This window comes from Lonchura striata, chromosome 2 (assembly GCF_050655825.1).
Source record: "Lonchura striata isolate lonStrDom1 chromosome 2, ASM5065582v1, whole genome shotgun sequence".
NCBI classification, from domain to species: domain Eukaryota; kingdom Metazoa; phylum Chordata; class Aves; order Passeriformes; family Estrildidae; genus Lonchura; species Lonchura striata.
Window position 1 is genome coordinate 97,226,237 of NC_140704.1, and position 26,291 is coordinate 97,252,527.

Here is a 26,291-nt window from a genome sequence, read left to right on the forward strand (position 1 = left end):
TAGTTCTTATTCAAAAATATTTATTTTTCAGTTGTTCATTATATGTGTCAAATTCTTGGTTACAGCAAAAAAGTTGTAACAAACAGCATTACAGTAACATATAATCAAGCCATAAGAGTGCAGTTTATTACAACTGTGTAAACAAAAAATAGTATTTCTGTAATGGCACTGTCCATGAACCAGATTATGGCATACAGAATCCCAGCAAAAGTCAAGAGAAACTTTTACAAAGAAAACAAACACCCAAATTGAAGAAGTATATGAACCTGGCCAAAATGGCCCAATCCACATTTAATCAGAGAAAAGAGTGTCCCCAGAATTTTTGCTTGGCTTGTTCTTAAGGAAATTTAATTTTTTTTTTCAAGGCATTAATCCAGCGCATGAAATAGTACTATTATTGAATAATATTAATAAAGAGCATACACCTCTTAATTATGACAATGTGAATACCCCTACTGTTACATTATTAAAGGAGATGAGATGATTTTGGAATGTTATTGCCTGTATAGCATGACACCTTTGAGAGATATTCCTCAGGAAATAAAAATAAATTACTGAGAAATAAAATCCAAAGTACATCATCAAAGAAACTTTTTTGTGCATAAATATCAAAAAAGTAGAGTCTTATTTTTATGCAATGAAAGTAAACAATTTGATTATAATACAAGGTACATACTGTAAACTGTAGGATACACTTTGAGTGAAAAATATACTAATCTCAAACATATTTTATACATCATCATCTAAAATGAGATTTTAAAACTTCAGGGATTTTTTTTAGATCATGCATTAGTTACAACTTGCTTCATGGCCACAGTTTTGTCAGCAGCCTTTTAGTGTTCTTAATAAAAACACACAAGTCTGAATTTCACTACATTTTACACATGTACCTTTCATACAGGAAGTTTTGCATATGTTCCATCTGCAGAGAGTAGGTCCCACAACAGCAGGAGGTAAAGACAAAGCCACCAAGGTCCAGTTATTAAAAAGTGCTGGACAGCTGGGAGCACATAATTACAAGCTGGTATCTTCAGTTTACAGAAAGCTATACATTTGTTTGTTCAAAAAAAAAAAAAATAGACATCCAACATGTGGTTACTCACACGCTGACATAGAGCTCATGCAAACAATTAGAAAAAAATCTTCCCCATTTTATCCTTCAGAAATGCTGCTTATAGTTCATCCTCAAATAAATTGAGGTTCCCTCATAAACAGAAGGGGCCTGATGTGCAGATTGACTCAAGCAAAATGTAATTGCTTCCTGCACACTGAGACATGAACAGAAGTATCAAAGAGGAGATTTCATTGACTTGGGCTTCATTTCAACACTGTTAGGTCCAAATCCAAGTTCACTTGTCATTAAGCAATAAGACTACCTTAAAAAAATAAAGTTATTTTCTTGGAGGAAGAACATTTTCTTCATAATAGCCTGGATTTACTACATTTCCAGCTGGATCATATCTAGCCACCACAAATGTTGAGCCATCACTAGCAGATGCCTTTCCAACTCCCATCTTTTTTGTGTTCTTCCAAACCATTGCTGTAAAGTGACCTGAAGAAAGAGAGAGAAACAAACATTCCCTTTAGATACTAAATCTGTAACATTTCCTTTAACATGTGAGGTGCTGGGGGAAAAAAGAAAAATATACAGCTGCTTCTTTGTCTAACATGAGAACAAGCTAAGGACATGAAAAGGAGCCCTAACTCTACTAACACCCTACTCTTTAGTGCTGTGTCCAGTTCTGGCCCCCCAGTTTGGGAAGGACACTGAGATGCTTGAGCACATCCAGAGGGGGCAACGAGGCTGGTGAGGGGCTTGGAGCACAAACCCTGTGAGGAATGGCTGAGGGAACTGGGGTTGTTTAGCCTGGAGAAAGGAGACTCAGAGGTGACCTCATCACTCTCTACAACTCCCTGAAGGGTGGTTGTGGTCAGGTAGGGTTTGGTCTCTTTCTCCAGGCAGCAACTGACAGAATGAGAGGGCACAGTCTCAAAATACGTCAGGGAAGGTTTAGGTTGGATATTAGGAAAAAATTCTTCACCTAAAGAATAACAAAGTACTAGAATTGTCTTCCTAGGGAAGTGGTAGAATCACCACCTCTGGATGTGTTTTAAAAAAGACTGGACATAGCAGTTAGTGCTATAGTCTAGTTGAGGTGTTAGGGCATAGGTTGGACTTGATGATCTTAGAGGTCTCTTCCAACCTCATTATTCTGTGATTCTAGCATTTTGTCTTGAAAACCCCTAACCTGATCTGTTTTCATACTACTATTCCCATTTTCATGTTCCATGTTTCATGTATCCAAATAAGAACATGTAGCAGGAGAATCGTGAAAGAAGTAGCTTGATAAGTATCTGATGTAAAATTTGACAAAGATATCAGTCTGTACTCCCTGCAGTGTGAACAGCAGCTCTGAGAGTGACTATTATTCATTTGCTTTAATTGCCTCATACTCCCCCATGTGTTTGCATGTGCAACTCTTAAAAAAACCCCACTGTTTCTGTTTTTTCTTCTGCTTAGTTTAATAGCCACCCCTACATTGTTGTTCCCACTATGAATAGGCCAATCCCAAAGTCAGGGAGAAAAGACTCATTTTCTTAATCTGAAACAAGGTCAGGTGCCTCTCTTGCTTGAGCATTATTTAAGGAACAACATTCTCAAATACATTTTGCACTAGATTGTTAATATGCAGCCAATGACCTGTTCCCAGTCTTCAAATTAGCTGAAGTGATCTCTGTGAATAGAGTGATATAATTCAGCAGAAGTCACATGTCAGTGTAAACAACACAGTACATTTAGTAAGACTCCTATATGATTCCAATTTAGTATTTTTTACAAATTAATTTCCCTTAAATATAAGCTGCCTGTTCAAAACTTTGAAATCAGAGGAGAAATGCAGTACTAAAAAACTCTACAAATTTTGCTTATTTTCTAATTTCTAAGGGGTTTTTTTATACTTTTGTAAAAGTTTTTAGCATAATAGTAGAAGTTTCATCTTTGAAGAGACAGCTCCCAGTCTGAACTTACCTGTCCTAGAAGAAAATCCTGGGTTTTGAAAGCTGTAATTTTTTATTTCACTGTACCATCTATCAGCCACATCTTTTCCTGAAAGACAAAAGAAATGTGCTGCAGAATCATAACATAAACACAAAAGTGGAGCTCACTTACAGCCTGGCCAGTAAGATCTTCTGTAACTTTCAGCTTGGAAGGTAATGAAGACATCTGCCTCATCTTGGATAAGTGCTCCTGTCATCAGGTTTATACATACAGCTTGCACCAGCTTCTTCCTCTTGAAATGTGTTTGAAAATGCCTAAGTGTACCAGATTTTCTAAGCAAAAGGTTACACCTGTGGATGTTTACCCCTTCCAGCTCCAGGCAATCCAAAGAAAAATTAAATTTCTGATGTCTTTTTAGTTTCCCATGTTTTCACCAGCATTGAATATTTCTGACTGTATTTATTTTTAGAGGTGTCTACCTAGCACTAAAGCCATTGTGAAGGCCCATTTTGAGGCACTATAATCTGGAGTACTACAGAAACCTCAACTATTCATACTTAAGAGCTGTTTCTGTGTGGAAGCCTATGTGTCCAGCGTTTTCTCATCCCACCCAAGGTTTTCCCTGACAACAGCTGCATAAGGACTATGACTACACCAGGGATGTAGCTCAGACCCATATCTGCAGATGCAATGCAGACAAATGTCAAATGTTACTTGTTTTCCATTACTGTTGTTAGGAAATTCTTGTGCCAAACACCAAGGGGATGAGAGGGGTTAGGTTTTTCCCTGAGCAACCTCAATAATTAATTTTCTGCTTAGCATTCCAGGATGTATCATCCACACAAGGCCAGGAGGTTTCAAAGCAAGCTGCCAAAGCTGTTACGCCTGCCATCGTGAAGAATGCTGGTTCCTGGTGGACTGTTGGCTGCAGAAGAGCAATGAGTCATGCTTTGCTATTTCACAGCAAAAAGTCTTAAACTTGTGCACTTCTGGAAGTAAGGCTCTGTGTTAACCTCTTTAAACTTCAGTTTGTTATGACTGAAGTCAGCTAAAGGGATGATGCTGTTAGCCTGGCAAGCTGGCTGTCAGAGCCCCAGCTGATAAGCAAATATTCAATGAAGTGCTATCTCTAGAGAGGTTTATGAACTTGAAGTACTATGAACTTATATGCCACTTTGGTCGTGAGGAATAGTGCTTAGTAGAGTAAATATCTTTTTCTACATAGAAAGGTAACAAAACATCTCTTGCCTCCCAAAGTAAAAGTTTCAGGAATAACAATTGGTTCTTCTTTTCCTTCTCTCCTCGCACCAGAAAAACAAACCCAGTAGACCTGTATTATGGTTGAAGTATGTAACACACACTTATTCCTTTCTTCCTCACACTAGAGCTGAAATGAAGGCTAAAATAAAATGCAAATAGTGACTTTTATGCAATACAAGGGGAAATAAAAAGCACATAGTAAAAACCCATACAACAAACCAATCCTGTCCCACTCCAGATTTCATAGCTTTGAAGGATTTAGATGGGTTTGTGGTAAGCTGGGTGTAACAGAAGTACAGAAGGTGACTGCTGATATATCAGGCCTTATGAAGCCCATATATTTTATGTGTACTAGTGCTGAAGTGAATATACTACATAAGCAAGATTTTAGCAGATGTAGGACTGCATTCTCACTGCTGCCAGGTATTTATTCACTCTGTTAATGTATCAGTGTAATATAGTATTTAAAGAGAAAGTCACTCCCACTCTGCTTACTGTAGCTCTGAGAAGCGTGTCTAGGTTGTATGTGACAGAACTTAAAATCTACATAATGCAAGTATTGCAGGGCACATGGAAGTTTGGACAAACACTTTATCTTCATAATTAATTTGCTTTTAATTAAAAGAACACTATAATTTTAAAAATTGTTTTCTTTTTAATTCAAGAGAGATAGAAATGGCATCAGATAAGACTGCCTCAATCCTATACTTGAAAGACAATGAGCATAGTTAGACAGCACAGTCTATCATGTGTTAATTCCCAGATTTCAAGGATGAAAGGTTTCAACTGACTGAGGCCAGGCAGTTAAAGCTGAGAAACTGATCACTGTTCTCCATATTTCACATGCTGGATCAAGTTTTCATTATATAGCATTGCTGTCATCATCCTTGAATTAAAAGAGTCATGGCCTCGTAAACCGTGAGAAAATAAAGACTGACTTTTTTCCAGCAAAAGAGAAGGTCACCAAAGGACTAGGCAATTTTCTACAAACTCTGTCCTGAAATCACGTAAAAGAAGTGTCCTGTAAGTGAAGGCAATGAATGGTATCTGTCACATGGCACAGGAAGTGAGGGGGAATGCAAAGCGGAAGTTATTACTTTGTGAGAAGACAGGTAGGTACCTAGCAATTGATTAAACAGCCTCTCTTTCCTCTGAAATACTTTTATTCTGATTCTTTTCCCTTTGTGGAGCAAAGACAATGCCCTGATGGGACACAAGCCAAACCAGTGTTGAAAGTGACAGCTGGCACACAGGGGACCAAGGAAAACCCCTGTTTTGAACCCAGCAACCTCCAGGCTTCCAGAGAGAAAACAGAACAAGGGTCAGGAGTGCACTGAGCCTACCTGCTTTAGCAGCAGCTTGCATCCTCAGACTTACTGGTTCAGAAAACTGACCACAATATTTCCATTTAAATGTATTATGGAATAAATTATACAGTCATATTTAGGGTCCGTTTTGATTGCTTTTCAATGTTTCATTGAAAACAGCTCACCCTGCTCCCAAAGTTCCCCCAAAGCAAAGGAAGTTGGTTGCGGTTCAAAATGCTTTTCAGTCAGAAGGAAAAAAGCAGAAAAGAAATTGCTCACATTCCTGATCAGAGCAGAAATGATAAGGTTTACTTCTCTCAAGAAGCACATGGATGTGCCCTGCAGTCAGAACTGCAGCTTGAACTGTTGCTCTGCTTGTGGAACTGATTAGTAAATATTCTGCTGGGCTTTTTTATCACCCTTCCTCTTTGCACTGCTGTAAACTGGGCTCAGAGTTTCAACGCTTTCACTATGGAAATGCGGTTTGACTGCACCCTTCTCCGAGTGAGAGACAGCTCACTGATGACCTGCTCAGCTAAATTTACTAGATATTCATTTCAGAACAGGCTGAATCTCAATCTAATGAGTTTCAGTCATGATGGACAATCTGCCTCAGGTGAAAACTTGGCGCAGCAATCCTTGAACTAACATCCAAGTATAGTTTTGCCCAAGACTAGGACCAGAACCAGCACAGTGATGTGATTTTATTTGCACAAGCCACATGCTTGCAACATGGCCACACTGACTGTGCCTCAAGCTTCCTGAGAGGGTCAGATGAGTGACCATGTGGGCTCAGTCCATATGTAGGACTAACAGTCTAAATTATGTCCTCCTTATTATCAAGGGGCCACTGCATGTAAGCAGTGACTTGTCCATGCTCTGCATCTCATCAGCTGTGCTGTTGTGTCATTAAATGTCATTTTTAGCTATTCTCCTGGGTGAAGAGCTCCATTCTGTGCGGATGTTGAGGGTGTGAGGGCTAACAACTGGTACCAGACCAAGGGTTGCAGGGAGCTCTGGGTGGTGCCAGCAACTGGAACACCAGAAAACCACAAGAGGAACCAGCTGGTGAGCAGGCGAAGCGCTCTGGGGGGAGCTGCAGAAGTGTATGGCCATTGCAGGGTGGGTTCTGGTCAGCAGCCAGGACCTGTGTGTGTGAGATGCACTGTACTGAGGACTGGAGTGGAACTGCAACCTCAGGAATTGGTGTGTCCAGGTGCAAGCTACTGGAGAGATCAGAATCCAGGGACAGCTACTGGGCTCACAGTGTCTGAGCTCAGTTACTGCTGGGATCCACACTGGAATTCTATTTCTATTATATACATATAGATAAACATATGTAATATAACACTATACAAGATGCATTACATCTACTTTTAAATCATTTACTGAGAAATAGGCATTTGTATTTCTATATACTACATTAATTTACTTACATATGCTCCGGTAACATATATTGGAATCAGAAAGAAAGGGAAAGAGGAAGAGGCTACTGGTGCTGTTCATTTTAATACTGACTGCATCTATTTGTGCTGCTCTGCACATAAACACATACCCACAATATATTGTGTAAGGCTGGAAACACATTCCCAGCCTGTGCAAGACTGGACACACATTTCCAGCGTCACCATTGGGAACACAATGCTGTGGCAGCCCTATTCCTGTATTTAGCTCACCTCAACTGGGCCCAGTTAATTCCTCTGGGCCCAGCCTTACTGTTTCTGCTCATACCAAAGAATGCTTAAATCCTCAAGTAATCCCACTAAGTTGCCAAAAACATTCTAATAGAATCACATAGGCCATATTTCTCTGCAAATGGACAGCACCTTGGTGATCTACTTAAAAACTAAGTTTTCACAACATTCTTTCGACCAGTCAGGGGAAAGAGGGTAGATTTAACATTGCCTTTGAAATAAAGTATCTGCCTAGACTAAAGTCATACCAATGGCTTTTGGAAATAATTCTCTGCTTTCAACATCCCTCATGCAGGTCCTTACTTTATTTTACTTTATTTAACACTATGGTATGAGCCTGGTGTTAGACAGCAATAGATACATCAAGGCAGGCCTTCAGTCAGAGCACACTCCTCCAGGGCTTGGACAGACAGTGCTTGTGCTGTTCTGCACACTAGTCCCAACCTTAGGAGACCCAGATTCCTCCCACGACAGATTTGGGGGATAGCTGACTGGATTTCTCTTACAAACTCTCTAGAGTTTATAAATCATAGTGCTTCCATCAGCAAGAGGGCATGTTCTTCTCAGCCACACCAGCCATCCCAAACAGAATTCAGACATCCAGTGCTTGCCTTCAGCCTCCCAACACACGAGAAATAAGATGAGGCATCCTGCAAAGCCTGACATAGCACAGCTGCCAAGGCAGGCTGCAGTCTTGCGCATTAGTGGCAGATGACAGCTCACTTATTTGAACAGACAAAGAAAAGTCTGCCACGGCGCAGTTCCTGCAGGACTGGAGGGAGGAAACAGCTGTCAACTCTTTCTTGGATTACAGGGATAAACATATTTCTAGCAACAGCTTTAGGCTATGTAACTCTAAAATCCTGAAGAGAATTCAAGGTATTCTTGTACCACGGGAAGAGTCATATTAGACGGCTTTATAGCTGAAAGCTTAAATCTTCCCTGAAACAAGAAATGCATCTTCTGGCATTATTACAAAACTCAGCAAGAGCCAAAATAAACAACAGCATCACTTTTTGAGAGAGAATACAGAGTATTCTAGAGGTTTATTGAGTCTTGCTTTATCTGGGAAAGAAACCAGAAGACACTGCCTGCCTTTGTTAAGTCCCTGAATGGATGTCTTAATCCAAATTTCAGCCTCATTGAGCAGGGTACAAATTAACTATCCAGAGGGAACTATATGAGAAAAAGAGGAAGAATGAACCAACTCCACAGAGGTGAAGACTAAGCCTAGATGAGAAAATAACTTCCTTTGAAGAACTAGCTTTCTCATTCTGGTACTTCGAGTGAACTTGTTGGAAATACAGAAATGTTTCACAGAACAAAAGAGGATGTAGTTTAATTTTCTCAACATGGTATTTAATCCTGTGGATAAAAACCAGCAAAACTTTGCAAAACTGGAAAATTATGTATGGAAATGGTGTATTGAAGAAAACAGACCAGATCCAGAGAAAAGACAGACATTTTGTAGAAGCATTTGTGTGTTATGTTTCTAGCTCTCTAAAAGGGAATTCTGTGGCTTTAACCTCAAGGGAAGGAGCACAGGCCAGTAACACAAACAAGAAAGAGCTAAGATCAGTCAGTGAGTCATAGCCACTATTCAAACTCTGCCATACATCTGTGTTTTCCCATGCTGCTCCGAATCCTTTCCTCACACCCTTGCAAAGGACAGAATGCCAAATATGAGCAGATCAAATTGTATTTTTCCACCATGGGTTTCTTTTTCAACATGAAAATTTGGACTAGAGTTGGCACTTGAAGAGGAACCAAACAGCATCCCTGGGACTAAAATTCACTAAAATTTCCAGGTCCTTCAAACAGAGCCTCCAGCCTACAGAAAAGAGCTTCTGTTTCTTTGGGTCTGTGCTGAAAATTCCAGGGGTAGACTGAAATAAAAAAAGCAAGTGGTCACTTTTAATACATCCCACCTGCTGTCCCAGCAGGCTGAGGCATGAGCCTTACTCACTGGAAGGAGGCAGGAGGGAAAAGCCTGCTGAATCTCTCTCCAGCCAAGGGCTCACTACAGGCTATCAGCCTGACCAAAATTCAACTCCTGGGGCACCCAAATCAAAGGCTCCCAATTACAAATTACATTTACAATCAGAAAATACATGAAGTAAAACAGTCTTCAAAAATGTTATAATGAAAAAGGGCATAAAGCTGTCTGCTACAGATTGGAAGATACTGTGGAAGGACATTAGCCACTTTCACTTTGGTGTCCAGTGCTTTTGCCCCTACAAACAAGAACTTCTGTGCAGTGTGCAAGAGACATTTTTCCACTTCCCTCACCACAGCTGGGCTGTAGCCAGACCTCTCTTTGGCTGGGACAAACTAAGGATCAAGGTGAAGTAGGAGGCACTGTTGACTTCCTTCTCTCCTGCATGGACACACAAGTGCCACCAAAGACAGCTCCACAGCAGGGACACAGGGAGCAGCGTAGCTGCCAAGTCCTGCCTCCAAAGGGACATAACACACCACCACAACCCCATACTCCCTCTGTGCCCACATATGCTTCTTGCTCTCAGGACACATAGGTGACTGCAAACCACCAGCCTGACCCCAGGGAACCTGGACTGGGCTATGCTGGATACATTTTTGAAATAGAGGAAACTCCAGCACCCTTGCTACCAGATGCAAGCCAAAGTACTTAAGGCATTAATCAGGCATCTGTGAGAAAACAAGTGAAGAGAGCTCACCTGACTGGTCATAGGATGCCCATGCCAGGTTTTCTCCACAATTCCCATTAGCAGATTCAGAGCTGTGCTTGAGGACTCTCGTAGTAGCCAGTTCTTCTGCATACCTAGCAAATGAATCCACACATTGAGTTAGGGACCACAGCTGCAATGAGCAGAAAGGAGGAGGAAGAGGATATGCAAGCAAAGAATTGTGCTGGAAGATGACGGGTTTAAGTCAAGTTGCAAAGCCCTGAAGCCAGAGATGCTTTAAAGTTACATAGGTCAATGAGTTAGACAAAGAAAAACACATTTTCCTTCTCTTTCATGAGTGTCTGCATAAATTCTGAGAACGGCCTAGAAGAAATGAAAGGGCAGATCCCCTTACACCACATTTTATCCAACACCTGGAAATCCTACGGCCATCCTCAACCACAGCTGTGGGTGGAAAGGGACGTACCTACAGCAATTGCTACAAGTGCCACCTCCTGGCATTTCTAAGTACCTCACAGGTAAATTAAATGTTCTCAGTGAGAGTGGGAAAAAAATAGATGTGGGAATTCAGTCAAAGCAAGCATAAACCCCCTACATTTACAAATGAAAGAAAAAGGTCAATTGCAAAAAAAGAGCAATGTTCCAGGCAATAAGATGGAAGAGAAGGGGATCACATGGAGACTCTGAGGCAACAACTGTGTAAACCAACATAGGGATAAGCAGCACTGTTTCTATAGAATTTGACATGTGGGTGAATGTGGGATGCATTTTATTTTCTTAGAAAAATAGGGTTAAGAAGAACATAATGGGTAAAGCAATTACTCTCTTTATTCAGCATTAGAAAGGCTTCAGTACAGAGATAGGGAAATTGGAAAGACCATTTCTTATTTCCTATAGTGGCAACAAAGAGAGTCATCAGGTCATAGATTTAAAATTCAAGTGAGACAAAGCTCTTCTTCTACACTGTGCAGCAGAAGTCATTGCCACAGGATAATGCAGGCACCAAAGCACATGTGAGTTTGAAAAAGAGAGACGCAAAAACAGTGCATGGATGTGGGGAGGAATCTTCACAGCATCTTAAACAAGAGCAACAAATAAATGAGCATACAACTTAATGCTTAGGAAAATGGTAATGTCCAGGATAAATCCATAATTTCCAGAAGAAGATAACAGGGGAAGGATCACATTTGTTTTGTCCTCCTACTCCTTCCCTAATCATGAAAATCATGAATTACCAGCATCTGCCAGAGACATGAATTTTGTGCAGCTGAACATTTTGACCCAAGCTAGTACTTCAGTCATTAGGTTCTAATTTCCTTCTGCCCTAATCCTCCTACAAAAAAAAAATTATTCAGCTACATCCATTGATGTAGAAAATGTGGAAATAATGAAAACTTATCAGTTGCCAGTTTGCTAGATTCTGGACTAAAGAATATTTAGATACTATCTTTACAGTTTCTGTATTTTTTCTCAGGATCCTCATATCCCAAGTTAGAGGCAGGACTGAGACTAAGTACACATTGCAGATGGATGAAGCTGCCAGGGATTTGAGACAAAAGGTGATTAATCCACTCCAGCTCAGGCAGTTGAAAGCATGAGATTTTCATCTCAGATCATCACCCTATGCTTCATTACAGTCAGAGATAAACAGACACCTGCTGAGGCTGACTCATCTCATGTTAAAGCAGGGATCCAATAGTCAGTTCACCTGTCACAGTAAGTGGACCTGAAAATAGTAGGAAACACCATTTTCAACACAGGTAGAGAAGCACAGAAAAGCACCCAGAGAGAAAAGCACCTAAATACATATCAACAAGGTATATATATAGGATATACCCAAAGAAAAGGTGAAGTTTTTATTTTAATTTAAGAATATGCAAGATCTGTCTTAACAAATATGAGGTTTCTTAAATTTCATGTCTTTTATTAGGACCAAAACATTTCTTGTTCTTGATATCAACCAGTTTTACTAGTCTCTGAATATGTCTTTTAAGTTACAGACCTCAACCAAAGAGAAACCTCTTTGTTGTTCATCACAGCAGGGCATCAGCTGAGACCAAAGAGGGCTGTGAGGAATTTCTGAAGGATCTAAAAATACCCAGCAAGGGCAACAGCACACTTAGAGATAAATGTGGAGCAATGCATATTTGATAGAATAATCTGAACTATTCATACAAGCCATCTTGTTCAAACTGAGTGTTGCACTTCTGAGACCCAACAAGTGCTATTGACAAGTCAATGAAATCTCTTCCTCAGTGTGAGCATGAAAAACAGAAACAAAAAAAGAAACCCTTAGAAGAACAGAAGGAAAGCCCCAGCAGATTACAAGGTTGGTGGATGAGTCACTGGCTTTCTGTATTTTAGGAATGCTGTATCCAGTTATAATGGTGTGTCAAGAAGAGGAAAAAAAAGTGAAAACACCAAGATTTTTCTTGCTGCCAGAGGTCATGTCCACATGCCATTTACATGGTGTGTTGTACAGCACAACACCTGGGAGAAATCTAGAAGCCAGGAGCCAGTTCATCTGTGTGACATCTATGTCCCATCATGCTGGGACAATAAATCAGGTTCTGGAAAGACTACAGCATCTCTGACTCCTAATAACTCAGCACAAAGAAACCTGTGTGGTTATGGTAGAAAGAAAATGGGAGGAGATCTTATGTCTAGAGTAGGGATCAAACTGCCCACCATTTAGTATAATTTATCTTCTAAATAGTTTAATCAGCATTTGCTCATTCAGTTATCTCCTTAGTACTGTGAGGATCAGCATGAAAAAAAAATTGAAGATTTTTAAATCTACTTTTTGAAAAAGATTGCTGTAAAGAGAAGGGAATTAATCTGGTTATCATAACTATGGTAAAGAGGACAAACAGTTTTGGACTCAAATTTCTGTAAGGGAGACTCAAGTCAGAGAGCAGGAAGATGTATTTACTGTATGTTAGAATGAGAAGAAGTTGTGCAGACTTCAACACTGGAGTAGAGGCAAGATTTTTTCTTTCTGACAGAACAGAGAACATATAATACTTTTAATTTTGAGGCTGGGAGAGACAGATAAATTAATCAGAAATTACTTCCTCCTGATTCTACTGATCTTAGACCAGTCACCACTTCTTACCATGAAAAAGTTATTTTCTCACTATTTCAGCAGGAGTAGATATTCTCCTGCAGATGACAATCCCTCATCTGACAGAAGTGGTGGTGAAGCATGTTCAATACAACTGGCCTTTGCAGAAGACATCTAACAATGCAGACAGATGTAGTCCACATCTGAGAAAGGCTCCCAGAAAGATTTGTACAGTTCTGACAACAGAAGTGTCCATGTGACCAGCTACAGCTATGAAAAAGAGGGGATGAAAGAGCAGAGTCCCTCACTTTCTACTCAGTAAATCTTCACTGGTTATCAGCATGCCAAAATGAAACAGTAGTAAACACAGTAAACCTAACAGATAAAAGTAAACACAGTCAAATATAACAGATAAAAGTGTCACAAATCTCTTTAGAGAAAAGAAAAGACTGAACTCACTGTTGGGCTCCTCTGTTTAACTTCTTGCAGAGTTTTAATGGGGGGACTCCATGTTTCTTCCGGTAGTCATTGTGTACTTTCAAGACTTCTTCAGCAAATTGTTTGGAAGCTGAAATCACATTAAAAAAAATGGAAAGGTCTGTCAAATATAGACATTAGTGAAGACAGAAAAAACATACCCTGTACCTAAGCCCTGATGCAGGCTGGACAGAAGAACACAAGAGTATCCTCATTATCTGGCACCAGGGTGAAATGAACCACTGACTTCCATCCAAAAACAAACTCTAACAGATACTCCCATTGGGAAACTACAGACTCACCAAAGGTTGAAGAAAACTGTGATCCTTACTGCTTTCCTCAATAGCAAAGTGATTTAAGGTTGGTCAATCAGTTTGTCAGTTCAAAACCAAAATCAGCTTGACTGACTTTCATTTTAAGATATCAGTGCACTGCATCACCAGTCCAATTTCAGAGTAAGCAACAAATAAGTCTTTTGAGGAGATGCATTAAAAATGCAAATGATTGTCCCTCTATGCAAGGATTGTCTGTATTATTCAGGGCACCACCTAAAGAGAATGAAGATACTAAAATATTTAGATCTCTGCAAGTACTTGGAAACATGCACCATTCTTCTAATTCATTTTATAGTACAAATTCATAGAAATCTCAAAACACACCTTTATTTGGCTCAAGACAAATAAATGTTCACAAACAGCAAGTGGTAAAGAAAGAAACAACTACTGTGGCATGGGGTTTTATATTTATTAATGATTCACCAGCTTCATTGCTGAATATCTCAGCATGACTACCATCATTTTCCTTGTAAGACACTTAGGAAACCCAAACAGATCCTATGGCTAGAAAGAGTTTCCTGTTATTAACCTTGGATTTCACAAATTTCTCTCACTACTTGATCCTGACAACTAAAATCAATCATTCTCTGCTATATTAACATTATTCTCTTCTGCTGTTTGTAATGATGCACTTTCCCCACAATAGAGCTGTCAATTTGCACACATTGCTCTCAGAAATTTTTCCTAAGATGATTACCCAGCTCACTCTCATGCTTTAGGCTGTTCTTGGCGTTGTCTCTAGTTTCCTCAATAGTACTGGGATAATAAAGCAGCCTAATATAATCTCAGTATCCAATGCATACAAGAAAGCCATTACTATTTAATGCAGCATCTTAAATCTTTTGAACACAGCCTGAAGTTGGTTTGAGTCTTTCCTGACCAAAGAGTCGTTGTGGACATATATCTAACATATTCTCCATAATATGCTTTCAGAATCACTTTTTTGGTATCAGTTTGTTGGTATAACACAGCAGCCCTGTTGAACCTGGTGACATCTGCCCACCACCTTCTTCCTCTTCAGTTCTCCCTAATTTTGTGTATCACAAGTTGCACATCATCAGAAAAACAGGTACCTCCCTTCTGGTATTCATGCACACAGACTCCTTTTTGCTAATGTACCTGCCCCATCAGTCTTGCTACCATAGCTCACAGCTCACTGATTCCATCAGGCCAGAGTCTTAAACCTCTCATCTGCTCTGTTACAGAGGTAGCCAATTTCTACAGCATTTATCACAAGTCACTGAGGAAAGCAAGCCTACATCAAATTCACTCGCTTCCCTGATGCAGGTGGTCCAAGCTTCCAGCAAGGAAATGTTAAGACAGCCTACAAATTAAAGACATTGAAAAACATAGCTTTGAAAGTTGCATTACATACTCCAGACTAGTTTTTTTGTTTTGGTTTGTTTTTTTGTTGTTGTTTTTGTTTTTTCCTTTGCTTGAGACCATGCTAAACTTGTGGCTGTTATCACCTAGACTTAATATCCCACCAACTCAGAACTGAATAGATAAACAATTTGACCTGCAAGTATGGAAGTTTTTATCCAAATAATTTGCTCTCAATGACAACATAAAATTGAAATTCTAACTAAAAAAAAAGAGTCAACTGAAATACAGATTTTGCAGTGTTCAGTCAATACATTAACAGATATACTGCAATGTAGCTCTGTACTAACTTTTTTGACTTACAAAGATAAGTCATGGACAAAACTGAGTTGCTTCTATGCTGTCCCTGGAGAGCCTCCTTCCTCCCCTTCCCTCAGAGGTGGCTGCTATAGAAATGCTTATCTTCTGTGACTCAAGCTCATGTGCAAACCACCTCCCTCTGTACAGCTTTTCCCGTGCCTGATGATGTGTGGAGAGGGACGCCCAAGTGCCAGATATATTTCAGATTTGTTTCAGAATGCATGTTAAGTTTTTCCATTTTACCAGTGTTCCATACACGGAGAAGCCAGGCATTGAAAGTGGGAGTTAATGGGAGTTTTCAGGCTCCCACCCAAGTGGGAACAGCTTCCCAAACAGCTGTGGAGACGTACTTCTTTCCCTTCATGTAAGCTGCTTAAGCTGCTAGAAAAAAATTATTTTCTACTGCCAGACAGTTAAGTTTGGTCATGAATCATTACACACCTTAATAAGTAAAACAACTGAAGGTATTAGATACAGTTACTTGCTTCTCAATATTCAAGTATTTGCCTCTATTTCTCATTCTTCTGGAAAACAGGCTAAGAAAATGGCAGCATGTGACTCTGAATTTCTAAGCTATGATGTGGTACAGAGCATACCTACAGCTGCTTTGCTCTTGGACTTCCAGTTTCATTGATCAGCTTTGTGTGACAGGGAAAAATAAGCAGAGGAATCTAGGTTGCCTTTTCCCATCACATTTGTTTTTTTGAGAATTCTATTTCTCTATTCTTAGTGTCTCTAAACAGTGCCAATCTACTCAGTCTTTCTTGCATGAAGAGCTCTTCATGCCTGAATCCATACAGCCTCTTGTTAGAGCTGTCTTCTCCTGTCATTTCTGCTTTAGTTTGGGCACCAAAACAGAGGTGAGTTACCTGAGCATGTGTTCCACAACATGAGCTGCCCTGCATCACCTCTGCAGCTGTCAACTGCAGCTCCTCTCCTGGTCTTGGGGAGCCACAAGATGAAAAGAGTGAATTGTTCACAAAGCACCAAATCCTTACACAGCAGAAATGCTGTGGGTAGCCTTCACCTCAGCACAGGGGACACACAACATTATAGCAGGCACACACATGACTAGCAAAACAGGCATACATTTTTATGCCTAAGTATCCACCCTAGTGACTCAAAAATGACCCCTGTATCAATCTCCAGAGGTATTGTTTCTTCTAAGTGCTTGTTGTTCTATTGCTTATGGATTAATTTTCACTGGTAATATTTTACTTTCCATAAATACTAACTTTTTCTGTTTAGCCTTCAAATAATTAATATATAATGCTATCAACAAGAGAGACTTGGGACTGTTCAGTCTACAGAAGACAATGCTTTGGGGAGACCTTATTGTGGCCTCTGCTTAAAGGGGGCTTATAAGAAAGACAGAGGCAGACAATTTATTAGGGCCTGGAGTGATAGGACAAGGGGTAATAGGTTTAAAATAAAGTAGATTCAGGCTAGATGTATGTAACAATTTTTTAATTATGAAGGTGGTGAAACACTGGCACAGGCTGCCCAGAGAGGTGGTGAATAACCCATTCCTGGAAACATTCCAGGTCAGGTTGGATGGAGCTTTGAGCAACCTGATGTAGTCGAAGATATGCCTGCTCTGGGGCTTGTATTAGAGGACCTTCAACAGCCTCTTTGAACCCAGATTGCCCTACATTACTATGAAACAAATCTCCTTCAGAATCCTATAGGGAAAGATACCATTATGTCTGTCTCAATCTCTCTCTCGGAACCATGACAGAGGCCTCAAACTCTTCACCCAGTATGTGCATTAGAGTTAAATTGAGATAACGACCCCACCTTTCAATCTTCCCCCAGAAATAAATACCTAGAAAGTTGCTTTTACATTAACAGGACACTGCATGTTACTTCCATGTTACTCTTTTGGGCCCAGATCCCAAGCAGAAAAAAATCTATCTTGCTTCCAGCCAGGCCAGAGCTATTTTTTACAATAGCCAGGAGGGACCACAGCTCTCTCATCATCACAGAGGTGGTATAGAATAATCTCCAGGGACCACTGGAGATTATTCTATACCATCTCTCATCATTTTCGAGGAATGGGGGAAGGGGTCTCTTCCATGTCAAAGTAGCATGGCACGATCAGCTATTTTAGGCTCCAAGTGGTAGTGAACATTTGCATATGAATCACTCACCTGTCTTGCACATTTTTCTATAAATATTGTTGCTGTTACTTTTTGTTTTCTCTCTGTTTCCAGTAAATCGCTTCTCATTGCTGTTTCCAGTAAATTGTTCTTATCTCAACACGTCTTTACGTTTTGTTTCTCCAATCCTCCTCTCCAGCCAACCATGGAAAGGGAGAGAGGGGATTGAAAGAGCAGTGCATCATCTGGGGTGGTTTCAGTGGGAACACTAAATTGGAGAATACCATTCCTAAACCACAACAGAAGCCAAGTGCCAGAATACATAGAGAAGACAGATGCAAAGTAGATAGAAAACACATAAAAGGTAATTAAATAATTGTTTAAATACTGAATTTAAAGCTCCGATTTAAAGCCGAAATCCCTTCAGTCTCCCTTGATTCTGCAGAATTGTTCTGCTCTACCCTGAAGCAGAAGTGGGTTATAGAATAAGAATGCAGCAAATACAGCTTTTAGTATGCCCAACAGGTTTGTGGAAAAAATTAATTAGAATGTTAAGGGTACTGTAAAGTAATTACATCAAAAAGTACTTTGCTACTGTCCCAGGTAACTGATACTTATATTTGTGACAAATTTCTCAAAGTATATTCACTGACTGGAAACAAATAAAATTCTCAAGTAAAAGAAACCCCGACTTCTAAAGACAACATTTGCAGCTAGACTCTTTTAAGAGAACTGACATTTATTATTAATCTTTATCCACACTTGAATTGTAACTCTCTGGAAACCATCCCTATCTGAATCTTTCCCACTGTGAGAATAGCATTCCTTTTATGGAGAAGTGATGGATGTCTAACTGATATGAGAAATGTTCAGAAGATAGTCATGTTCTACTGCACTTTAACTCAGCACTTTGGTTTGAAGCCACAAATGCTTCAGGGTGGTCTCATGCTGGCTGATGTCTGCGGTAACACAGGGAGTGAATGTTCCATGCTTCTTTTTCCACATATTTAACTGCACTTTCTTGCCCCCCCCATTGGGGACTGTAACATCTTCCAAGACTGGCCCTTAATGCTCTATTCATTTGGGAAAATATATCTGACACTTCCATTCATGATCCCTTTCCAGCCATAAGAACTGATCTCCCTAGTGTTAAAAATCCCCTTTTCTCGGACATAACTGGCTGATTGCTTGGAAATAAACAGAAGAAATGAAACCATATATAAATCCTGGAGGAAAGGAAAGATAAAATCATACTATGTTTAGAAACTATTGTATCCTGGGTGGCGTTTCCTTGCCTCCTCTTACACAATCAAGAATTCAATAAAGGGGAAAGATCTCCATCCCATACAATAGGCATTTATGAGAGAGATCATAATTGCTGGTACATTATTTCCCTTCCAACCTGAATTATCCTGTAACCTTACTGAAAGTTAGAAGAGAAACTATTGCTGATGGAAGTGAAAGGAATTGGGAGTTATAATTAGATACTAGTTTAAATGGGAGTAGTTTCCTGGAACCTTCCCATGTTTGCTGCTCAAAATAGCTTTCTTTTCAGCTCAGGAGATCCTTCTTCAGGGAGGAGTTTGTGTGATGTTTCTCAGCATCCAGTTTTGCCTGAATCTGCTCACATGCTTGCTTATCGCTGGGGTGAACTTCAGGACAACAGTGAGATGTCCAAGTTAACAGCATCTGATGGACAAGGACCCCACTCATTTCAATATCTGGGCTTGCTCTACAGCAAACTGACAACTTAATAACCTTGCATTACCTATGCCACACAATGTTACACACTCTTTTCCCCCCATAAGCAATTTGGGGCATGTGGCCTGAGAATATGAAGCTGCCAGTGCAATAATGTTTCAATGACGTGAGTCATGTCACTATTTGATTGCTAATCCTATTCTTGCTATAATAGACAGTGCTGATTACTTCCTCATTTAAGGCCTTTTATAAACAGCAAGGCAATTGACTGCCCTGATTAAAAAGCAACACCTGGTAAACTGGAGGCTGCACAGCTCTGAGAGGCAGCAGAGCCTTCTATGATATAGGCATTTACAAAACAAGCAGCACTAATCAGCAGCCTTGAGTTCTTGATCACTGACAGAGGCAACTTGTCACTTCCACTGGAGGCAAGGGTGTGAGAAGACCTTGGCTTGTAGCCTCTGTCTCCTCCAAACTGACCAACAATCAGAACAGCAAGCAGTCACTTCCATGGAATGTTCATCTTGCATAAGGTTGGAACTGATTGCTCATCATCTCCAGAGCAGCCAGTCCTTTTGCATGAAAGACAATCAAAAGTGTTGTTTTTATTACTATTCTGCCAGGAAGGACACCTGAATATTGTAATCATGCCACACACCCACAGAGACAACATTTGTAGGCAGCTAATGTGTATGCTGCTATCCCTTTTCAAAAGACAAAGGAGACTCTCACATCAGAAGGACCTCCTGTTCTTAAATCCAACTGCCACAGAATTCCTAGGGCACGTGCACTTCCAAACACAAAGCAGTAAGTGACCTGCATGTGTTAGAATCACACTATACAGGAGAAGTAATTCATGTGATCTTCTCCATCTCTTCTTCCCCCAACGTTCTATCTGCTCAGAGTTTATAATTACAGAAATTTATTGAAGAAAATAAGGCACAACTATGTTAGCTTATGAGTAACAACAGAAATCAGTTGTTTTGAGTAACTGTAAAGAAGTAATTGAACTGAATAATATTTCTATTCATATTTTGGATTCTGCATGTTCTTATGCTCTGCAGATGGACAACAACAGACATAACCTTGTTTTTTACCCAGTGCCAAGCTCAATTTACATAGCACTGCTAGCTGTGTGGTGCCAACCAAAGTCTTTGGAAAGTGAAGAATTTTGTAAACAAGAATCAAAGTGAGATAGAACAATACCATGTCTGCTGGGATATGCTCCAGCATTTTACCTCTATCATTCATGTTCTGTTATGGTTTGGGGTAAGCATACCTGATCTAGCTTTAATCTCATCACTCAAATATCCTCCCACATTGCTTTTCTGCCAAGGACATCCAAGATAGCTCTGGCAATGCTCAAAGTATGTTTACTTATGCACCTCCCTGAGGCATGGAAATATGGCCATGCACATTTCTTCTGATCACTGATGTGTGTGAACTCACCTATCCAGTACCCAAAGCCAGGCAGGGAGGCACAGAAATCTTTCTTTACTCACATTTACTATCAATTACATCACCTGTTTTTCACCCCTCTGCTCAACAGGCTAAACTCCAGCTCTTGCAATTCAAAATATTTTTAAAAAGGTATTTATTTTATAGAATCGCAGAATAATAGAATAGTTTGGATTGAAAGAGACCTTTGAAGGTCACCTAGTCCAATTCTCCTGCACTGAGCAGGGACACCTTCAACTATACCTTGTTGCTCAGAGCCTCATCTGACCTGACCTTGAACACAGGGATACATTAAATGATGTTTACAGTGACCTAAACAGGCCCATATTGTCTTGCTACACAACACCCCAGATTCCTACCACTTTCTAACACCTACTTGCACAGGAGCCAGTTCTGCATCAGGGAGATTCGGCCTCACCCTATCCCCCTCTGCAGGGCCAACCAGCCCAGCTCTGGCTGCTGTTCAGACCTTCACAGACTGGGCAGAACTTGCCTACATGTGCCTGTAAGAACAGAACAGAGATAGGCTCCAATTTATCTTTCAGAGAACAGCACAGCCTCTACAGAAAAAGAGATCTGACATAGCCTTCTGGCCTGTTGAGATAAATAATGAGCAACCAAACAGTTAAAATCAAAATACTTGTTTTCGCATACTTTTTGTTCCTGAACATAGAGCAGCAACAGAAACAAATTCAAACCAGGCAAGACAGACACTACCAACCATACTGATAGAAAATGCAGGGTTTGCATGTTTCCAGTAATAAAACATTTCTTAATGTCTTTTTTTTTTCTTTTAATGCACAACACAATAGTATTGGAAACCTTGGTAGGTATCTCAGTTACTACAGATCATCACATTCTATCTTATTCTTCCTGAACCCTACACACTTGTTTTGGTATTTATCTGCCTTGAGCATGAGGTGTTAAGGGTATAATCTAACAGCTGACAGAAGCAACCACTGTTGTAAGGGGTGGCTGCTGCATTCCTCCTCCCCCATCAAAACCCTGATGATGAAACAGACAGGTAAAAATTTGGCCCAGAATACTGTCAAAGCCTGACACATTCCTGGAAGAATTTTTTTTATCCTACTGAACTATTTTTTATCCTTATTGAACTTGAACCTGGCAACCAACGCCTTCTGCACACAGCAACTGGAGATGAGGAGCTATGAATTGAATTACACTTGGTTTTGAAAAGTCATCTTTCCACCACATGTCCAGTTCAGCTCTGGTGTAAAGAAAAAGACAGTAACTTGTGTTGGCAAGTTCTGCAAATGTCCTAATGTTACCAAATGCAAAAGCTCAGTTTCTAGCAGTTCAGAACAATCCATCTTCCTTATCCCCACCAGTCCTGTAAAACCAACCAGCACAACTCTTTCTCATTTTGGCAACTTGGGAGTATCTAATTTCTCAGAAAGCAAACAGGTCACTTGTCTAGTATGCCTGTATTTTTCTCATGACCTGCCATGACTGCCTCTTACCAGGATGCTGAAGTAAAAGTCAGCATTTCAGCTGAAGATGTAGCTCATTCTGCAGAAAACACAACAGTCCTTTTACTGTACTCTGAAAATGCACCTTAAGAGTTAAAAACAGCACATGCTTCTAAATGAAATTAAAACCAGCATGGAAAATTGTATTTAGTCTGGCTCCTGTCTCTTCTTTTTCTTAAAACTCTTTCTCAGCCCCTCTTTGTCTTTTTTTGTACTGACTCAATATGCAGAGCAGTGGGTACCTCCCAGCCCTTTCTATGGAGTCCCGCCCACATTTGCAGAAGTGGGAGAAAAAAGGAAAACCAGCAGAAAAATAAAACAAAACTCTAAAAAGAAAACCAAATTCTGTAAAATAATTGCAGTATTTACTAAACCTGATATTGACAGCTTCTGCACACACTTGCCAGAATAAAGAGAGCTATTCCCCCGTAGGGAGCAAGTGGGGAAAGCTCCCTTCCCCCACGAGGTTGAACCCAGGGGGAAGTGGGAGAAATAAGACTTTTAGCAGCCTTTCCTACCACCGTCCCAGCCTGATCAGAGACTCCCACTGCTCAGCAGAAATCCACGTGCTCCAGAGCGGAGGAGTGGAGCTCGCAGGCAGCTGCTTTCCCGATCATCGCCTGCAGCTGCCGGCAGGGATGGATATCCCCGGCGGGGCCAGGGCTGCCCCCCGCCCCCGGCCGCGCACAGCTGCGCCGGGTCAGAGCCCTGCCGGCACGGCACTCCCAGCAGCAGGGCAGCAGAGAGCTGCCAGCTCTCCATCTCCCCCTTTCCTGCAGAAATACTATCCTTGTCTTTTTGCTTAGAGCTCTCTGCGATCTGTGGGACGGCTGCCTGCACCCCCACTAATCCAAATGGTGTCTGAAAAGACCTTGGGGAGGGCAGAGGGGGTCTCTGTATTTGGCTTAAGTCTTTGCAGGGGTTATGACCACGGGAGGCATTTTCTAACCCTGACAAGGAAGTTTCAGTACGAATTTGGTTTCGCCAGCCTGCAGCTTCCAGGGAAGAAAGCTGAGTCAGAGGAGCCGATACTTTCAACACTCAGCTCTTTGCAATGAAACACAGCAATGCTAAGTCTCTAGCTCTGACACTTGGAATGAAGATGGCTTCAAATATAATCTAATAACTACTAATACAACACTATTGGAGAGTTTTTACCAAAGAACTGAGATTTCCAATGCCAAGTTTTTTTTTTGCATGGTGATATTTAGACCTCAAGACAGATTTACCAAAATCAAGAGGTTAAAGAAACTGCTCATTTAATTTATATTAAAGTAGTAGTCCCGCTTGTCATGAATTAGAGCATCCTTAAATTAAAACTTCAGGTAATCTCTGCCTTAACCTTTCTGACCCAGGAGAGGAGTAAGGAATCTGTACTGAGGTCAACCAGTTACATGTCCATGTACCCTAGTGCAGAGAAATTTGTCTGCATCATACCTTATGAGTACTAGAGTGGGAACATATTTTGTATTTCACATGAAACACAGAGGAAGCAGTACTCTGTACAACAACTGTTCTCCCCATTCAAAGGCAAACCACATTGAATGATCTCAGACAAGAATTTTAACACTTCAGTGAACTGGAAAGGGCAGATGGGATCTAGTCTATAAACCAATTGTCAGGACAGGATCTCAGTTTTATGATTCATCTAAAAATATTGCATGCAGCTCAAAGACAATAACCTGGAACTAGTTTAACATTGGTTTGCATTACACAAGTAGTTAGAAAGCATTCTTAACATGCACCTAGATTTTAAGCTCTATTTGTATAACCACTTAAGGATGCAAATATTACCCAAGCCTTGGCAAAGGAAGTTTCTGGTCTGCCATTGTTCCTAAGTTTGTAAAAATCAACTAATGCACAGCAATAAATGTGCAGGGGGAAAAATGAAGATGGTAATTGCTTTATGACTGTTTTAGCAATTTTCATCCATTAAAATAAAAGAAGATTTTTATTCCTTTGGAAACTGTGAGGTGCACAGTGGAGTATCTCTATTGCTTTTGCCCAATGCGGTTTTCTAATGTAATGTATAGGCACGACACTGATTTGGTATTTGTACTTTTTAGCATGGTAAGTGCTGAGCTTGATATTTCACAGCAACTACACTTACTTAAATTGTTATAGGGTTATTTATCCCAATCTAGCTGCCAGGATATGAGGCCAACCCCCCCACTGGCAGCTGGACTTTGCTAAAAAAAAAGCAGGTGGTTTGTCTGGACTGGGTGTCATACCAGTAAGCCCTTTACAGTCACATCTGCAGACAGCTCTGATCTCATCAAGCAAGCTGACCTTTAAAAATAAAGAAAAAGGGAAAAAATCCAAAACACCCATGCTGAGGCCCTTTAAAGTGTTACTCACACAAAGATTTTCCTTAAATTTCTCTGAAGAGGCCTATAGTTTTGACTCATTCAAATACTAAATTTTGCTGAGCATGTCCCCGTATGTGCTGTTCACACAGAGGACAGAGAGACAACATGCCACCAGGCTCTTATTTGTCACAGAAACAATACCCTAAGAACAAGAACAAATAGTCCCATCCAGTTTCACAGCTGTTTCAGAAATTCAGGACAGTTTTTCACTCGTGGCCTTAACAGGACAAAGATGGAGAAAATCCAGGGCACTAAGCACTCTCCTCTTAAGGTCTCTGGCTCCTTGGCAACTTTGGAGAAGTCTCTCCAGCCTAAACTGAGCAGAGCACACAGACAGCCAGCAGCAGTGGGGAAAGAACCAACAGCACAGACAGCAGCAGTAGCAGCAGCAGGAAAAGGCTTAAAGAATACGTGCACAGCTGGGGAGAGGCTTAGGAGCTGATCAAGTCTATTCTCAGTTAAACGGTAACCAAATCTTACATTTAAATCCTTCCGACAGGAAGGGTGATAAAGTTTACCCCCCTCGAAGCATCCTGCTGCTTTTCTGCAAGGCTAGTAAGTTTTGTCAGACAGCAAGACACAAAATAACTTTAAAGCTACAGCATTCGTAGTAATTTTTTACAGCAAAGCAAAAGTATTTTAGGTTACAAAATACAAACTTTACAAAGTTTTACATGAAATACACCTAGCTCTGCACCGTGCAGGCTAAGGAGGGGGGTAGCTTTTCTTTCCGTTTTTTTCAATCCAACCCTTTGTCAGAGAGAAAGCTCCTCCCAGGCTGTACCATGCACAAATGAAAGCAGCCTTCTCCGAGGAAAGCCACTGAACGCTTTAGCAATGCTTTCCAAGCACAAAACCAGACACGGACTTTGTGCGAGCACACAGCCACCTGCACGAAGGCATTTGCTCACCTGATTTCCCCATGACCAAGTGGGTTTCTTTTTTTTTTTTTTTTTCGGTTCTTTTTTTTTTTTTTTTTAATTTCACCTGCTTCCTCCTCTCTTGACTGAGTTTTGCCGCTCAGTGCCGGGATGAAGTGTTCGCAGTTTCAGCTCAACTTCTTCATTCGCTTGCGACCGCTGCTGGGGAAAAAAAAAAAACAAACTCGCTACCGCCCCTTCTTGAGCGCTGGAATAAGCCTGCCCATGCCTTTATAAGGCATAGGGACACCGCTCTTTTTTTATGAAAAGATCCGGGTTAGGGTCACGAGCTATTTATCCTCCGCAGTAACCAAGCAGCTCCAAAACAACATATGTTTTCACATACCATTTTAGGTTAGTAATCGCATCTGTCTTCTGATAAGAGTAGGCTGTGAGAAGAGATTCTGCTGACAAATAGTTCTGCTACCACAATGGGCATAGCCCACGGAGCTAATTCATACAGCTAAATGCTGTTGAAGTTTTACCCACTTGCTGTACGTAAAGTTGTAACAGAAACGTGATAAGGCACTTTGAAGTATAACTACATTTCTATGTCCAAAATGAATCACTTCCTGCCCTGTTAGAACATAATCTGTAGAAGGTATTAGTAAAATAAGATTTTGCAGGTTAAAGAGAAACAGTGCTGATGGTGTGTTTCTGTGAAAAGCACTGGACGTGAGTACGTCTCATTTCATCCGTGTAAGCACGCTGAGCCACTGTTATCTTCACATTACATCAAAATGCCTCAAGCCAATCTGGCAAATATTAAC

General features: G+C 40.6%; 2 protein-coding genes across 4 annotated transcripts in view; both read right to left on the reverse strand.

Annotated features, from left to right (window-relative positions):
- On the reverse strand, positions 1-25,669 carry GLIPR2 (GLI pathogenesis related 2). 2 transcript variants are annotated; one of them, XM_085571830.1, is made up of 6 exons: positions 25,513-25,669; positions 17,635-17,872; positions 13,449-13,557; positions 9,956-10,059; positions 3,029-3,106; positions 1-1,552 (listed from the first exon to the last, which is right to left on the reverse strand). In XM_085571830.1, the coding sequence occupies exons 2-6, from the start codon at positions 17,645-17,647 to the stop codon at positions 1,392-1,394; spliced, it is 465 nt and encodes a 154-aa protein (XP_085427956.1). In that variant the 5' UTR covers positions 17,648-17,872; positions 25,513-25,669; the 3' UTR covers positions 1-1,391. The 2 variants fall into 2 exon arrangements, with proteins under 2 accessions (XP_085427956.1, XP_021384350.1); XM_021528675.4 differs by lacking the exon at positions 17,635-17,872.
- Positions 25,561-26,291, reverse strand: part of LOC146768346 (uncharacterized) — an 11,051-nt gene continuing 10,320 nt past the window's right edge. The window contains exon 8 of one of the 2 annotated variants that reach the window (XM_085571828.1): positions 25,561-25,683. In XM_085571828.1, coding sequence (XP_085427954.1) covers positions 25,585-25,683 — 99 coding nt within the window. In that variant the 3' untranslated portion in view covers positions 25,561-25,584. The remainder of the gene's footprint in view (positions 25,684-26,291) is intronic. The other variant, XM_085571829.1, reaches the window with a different exon arrangement.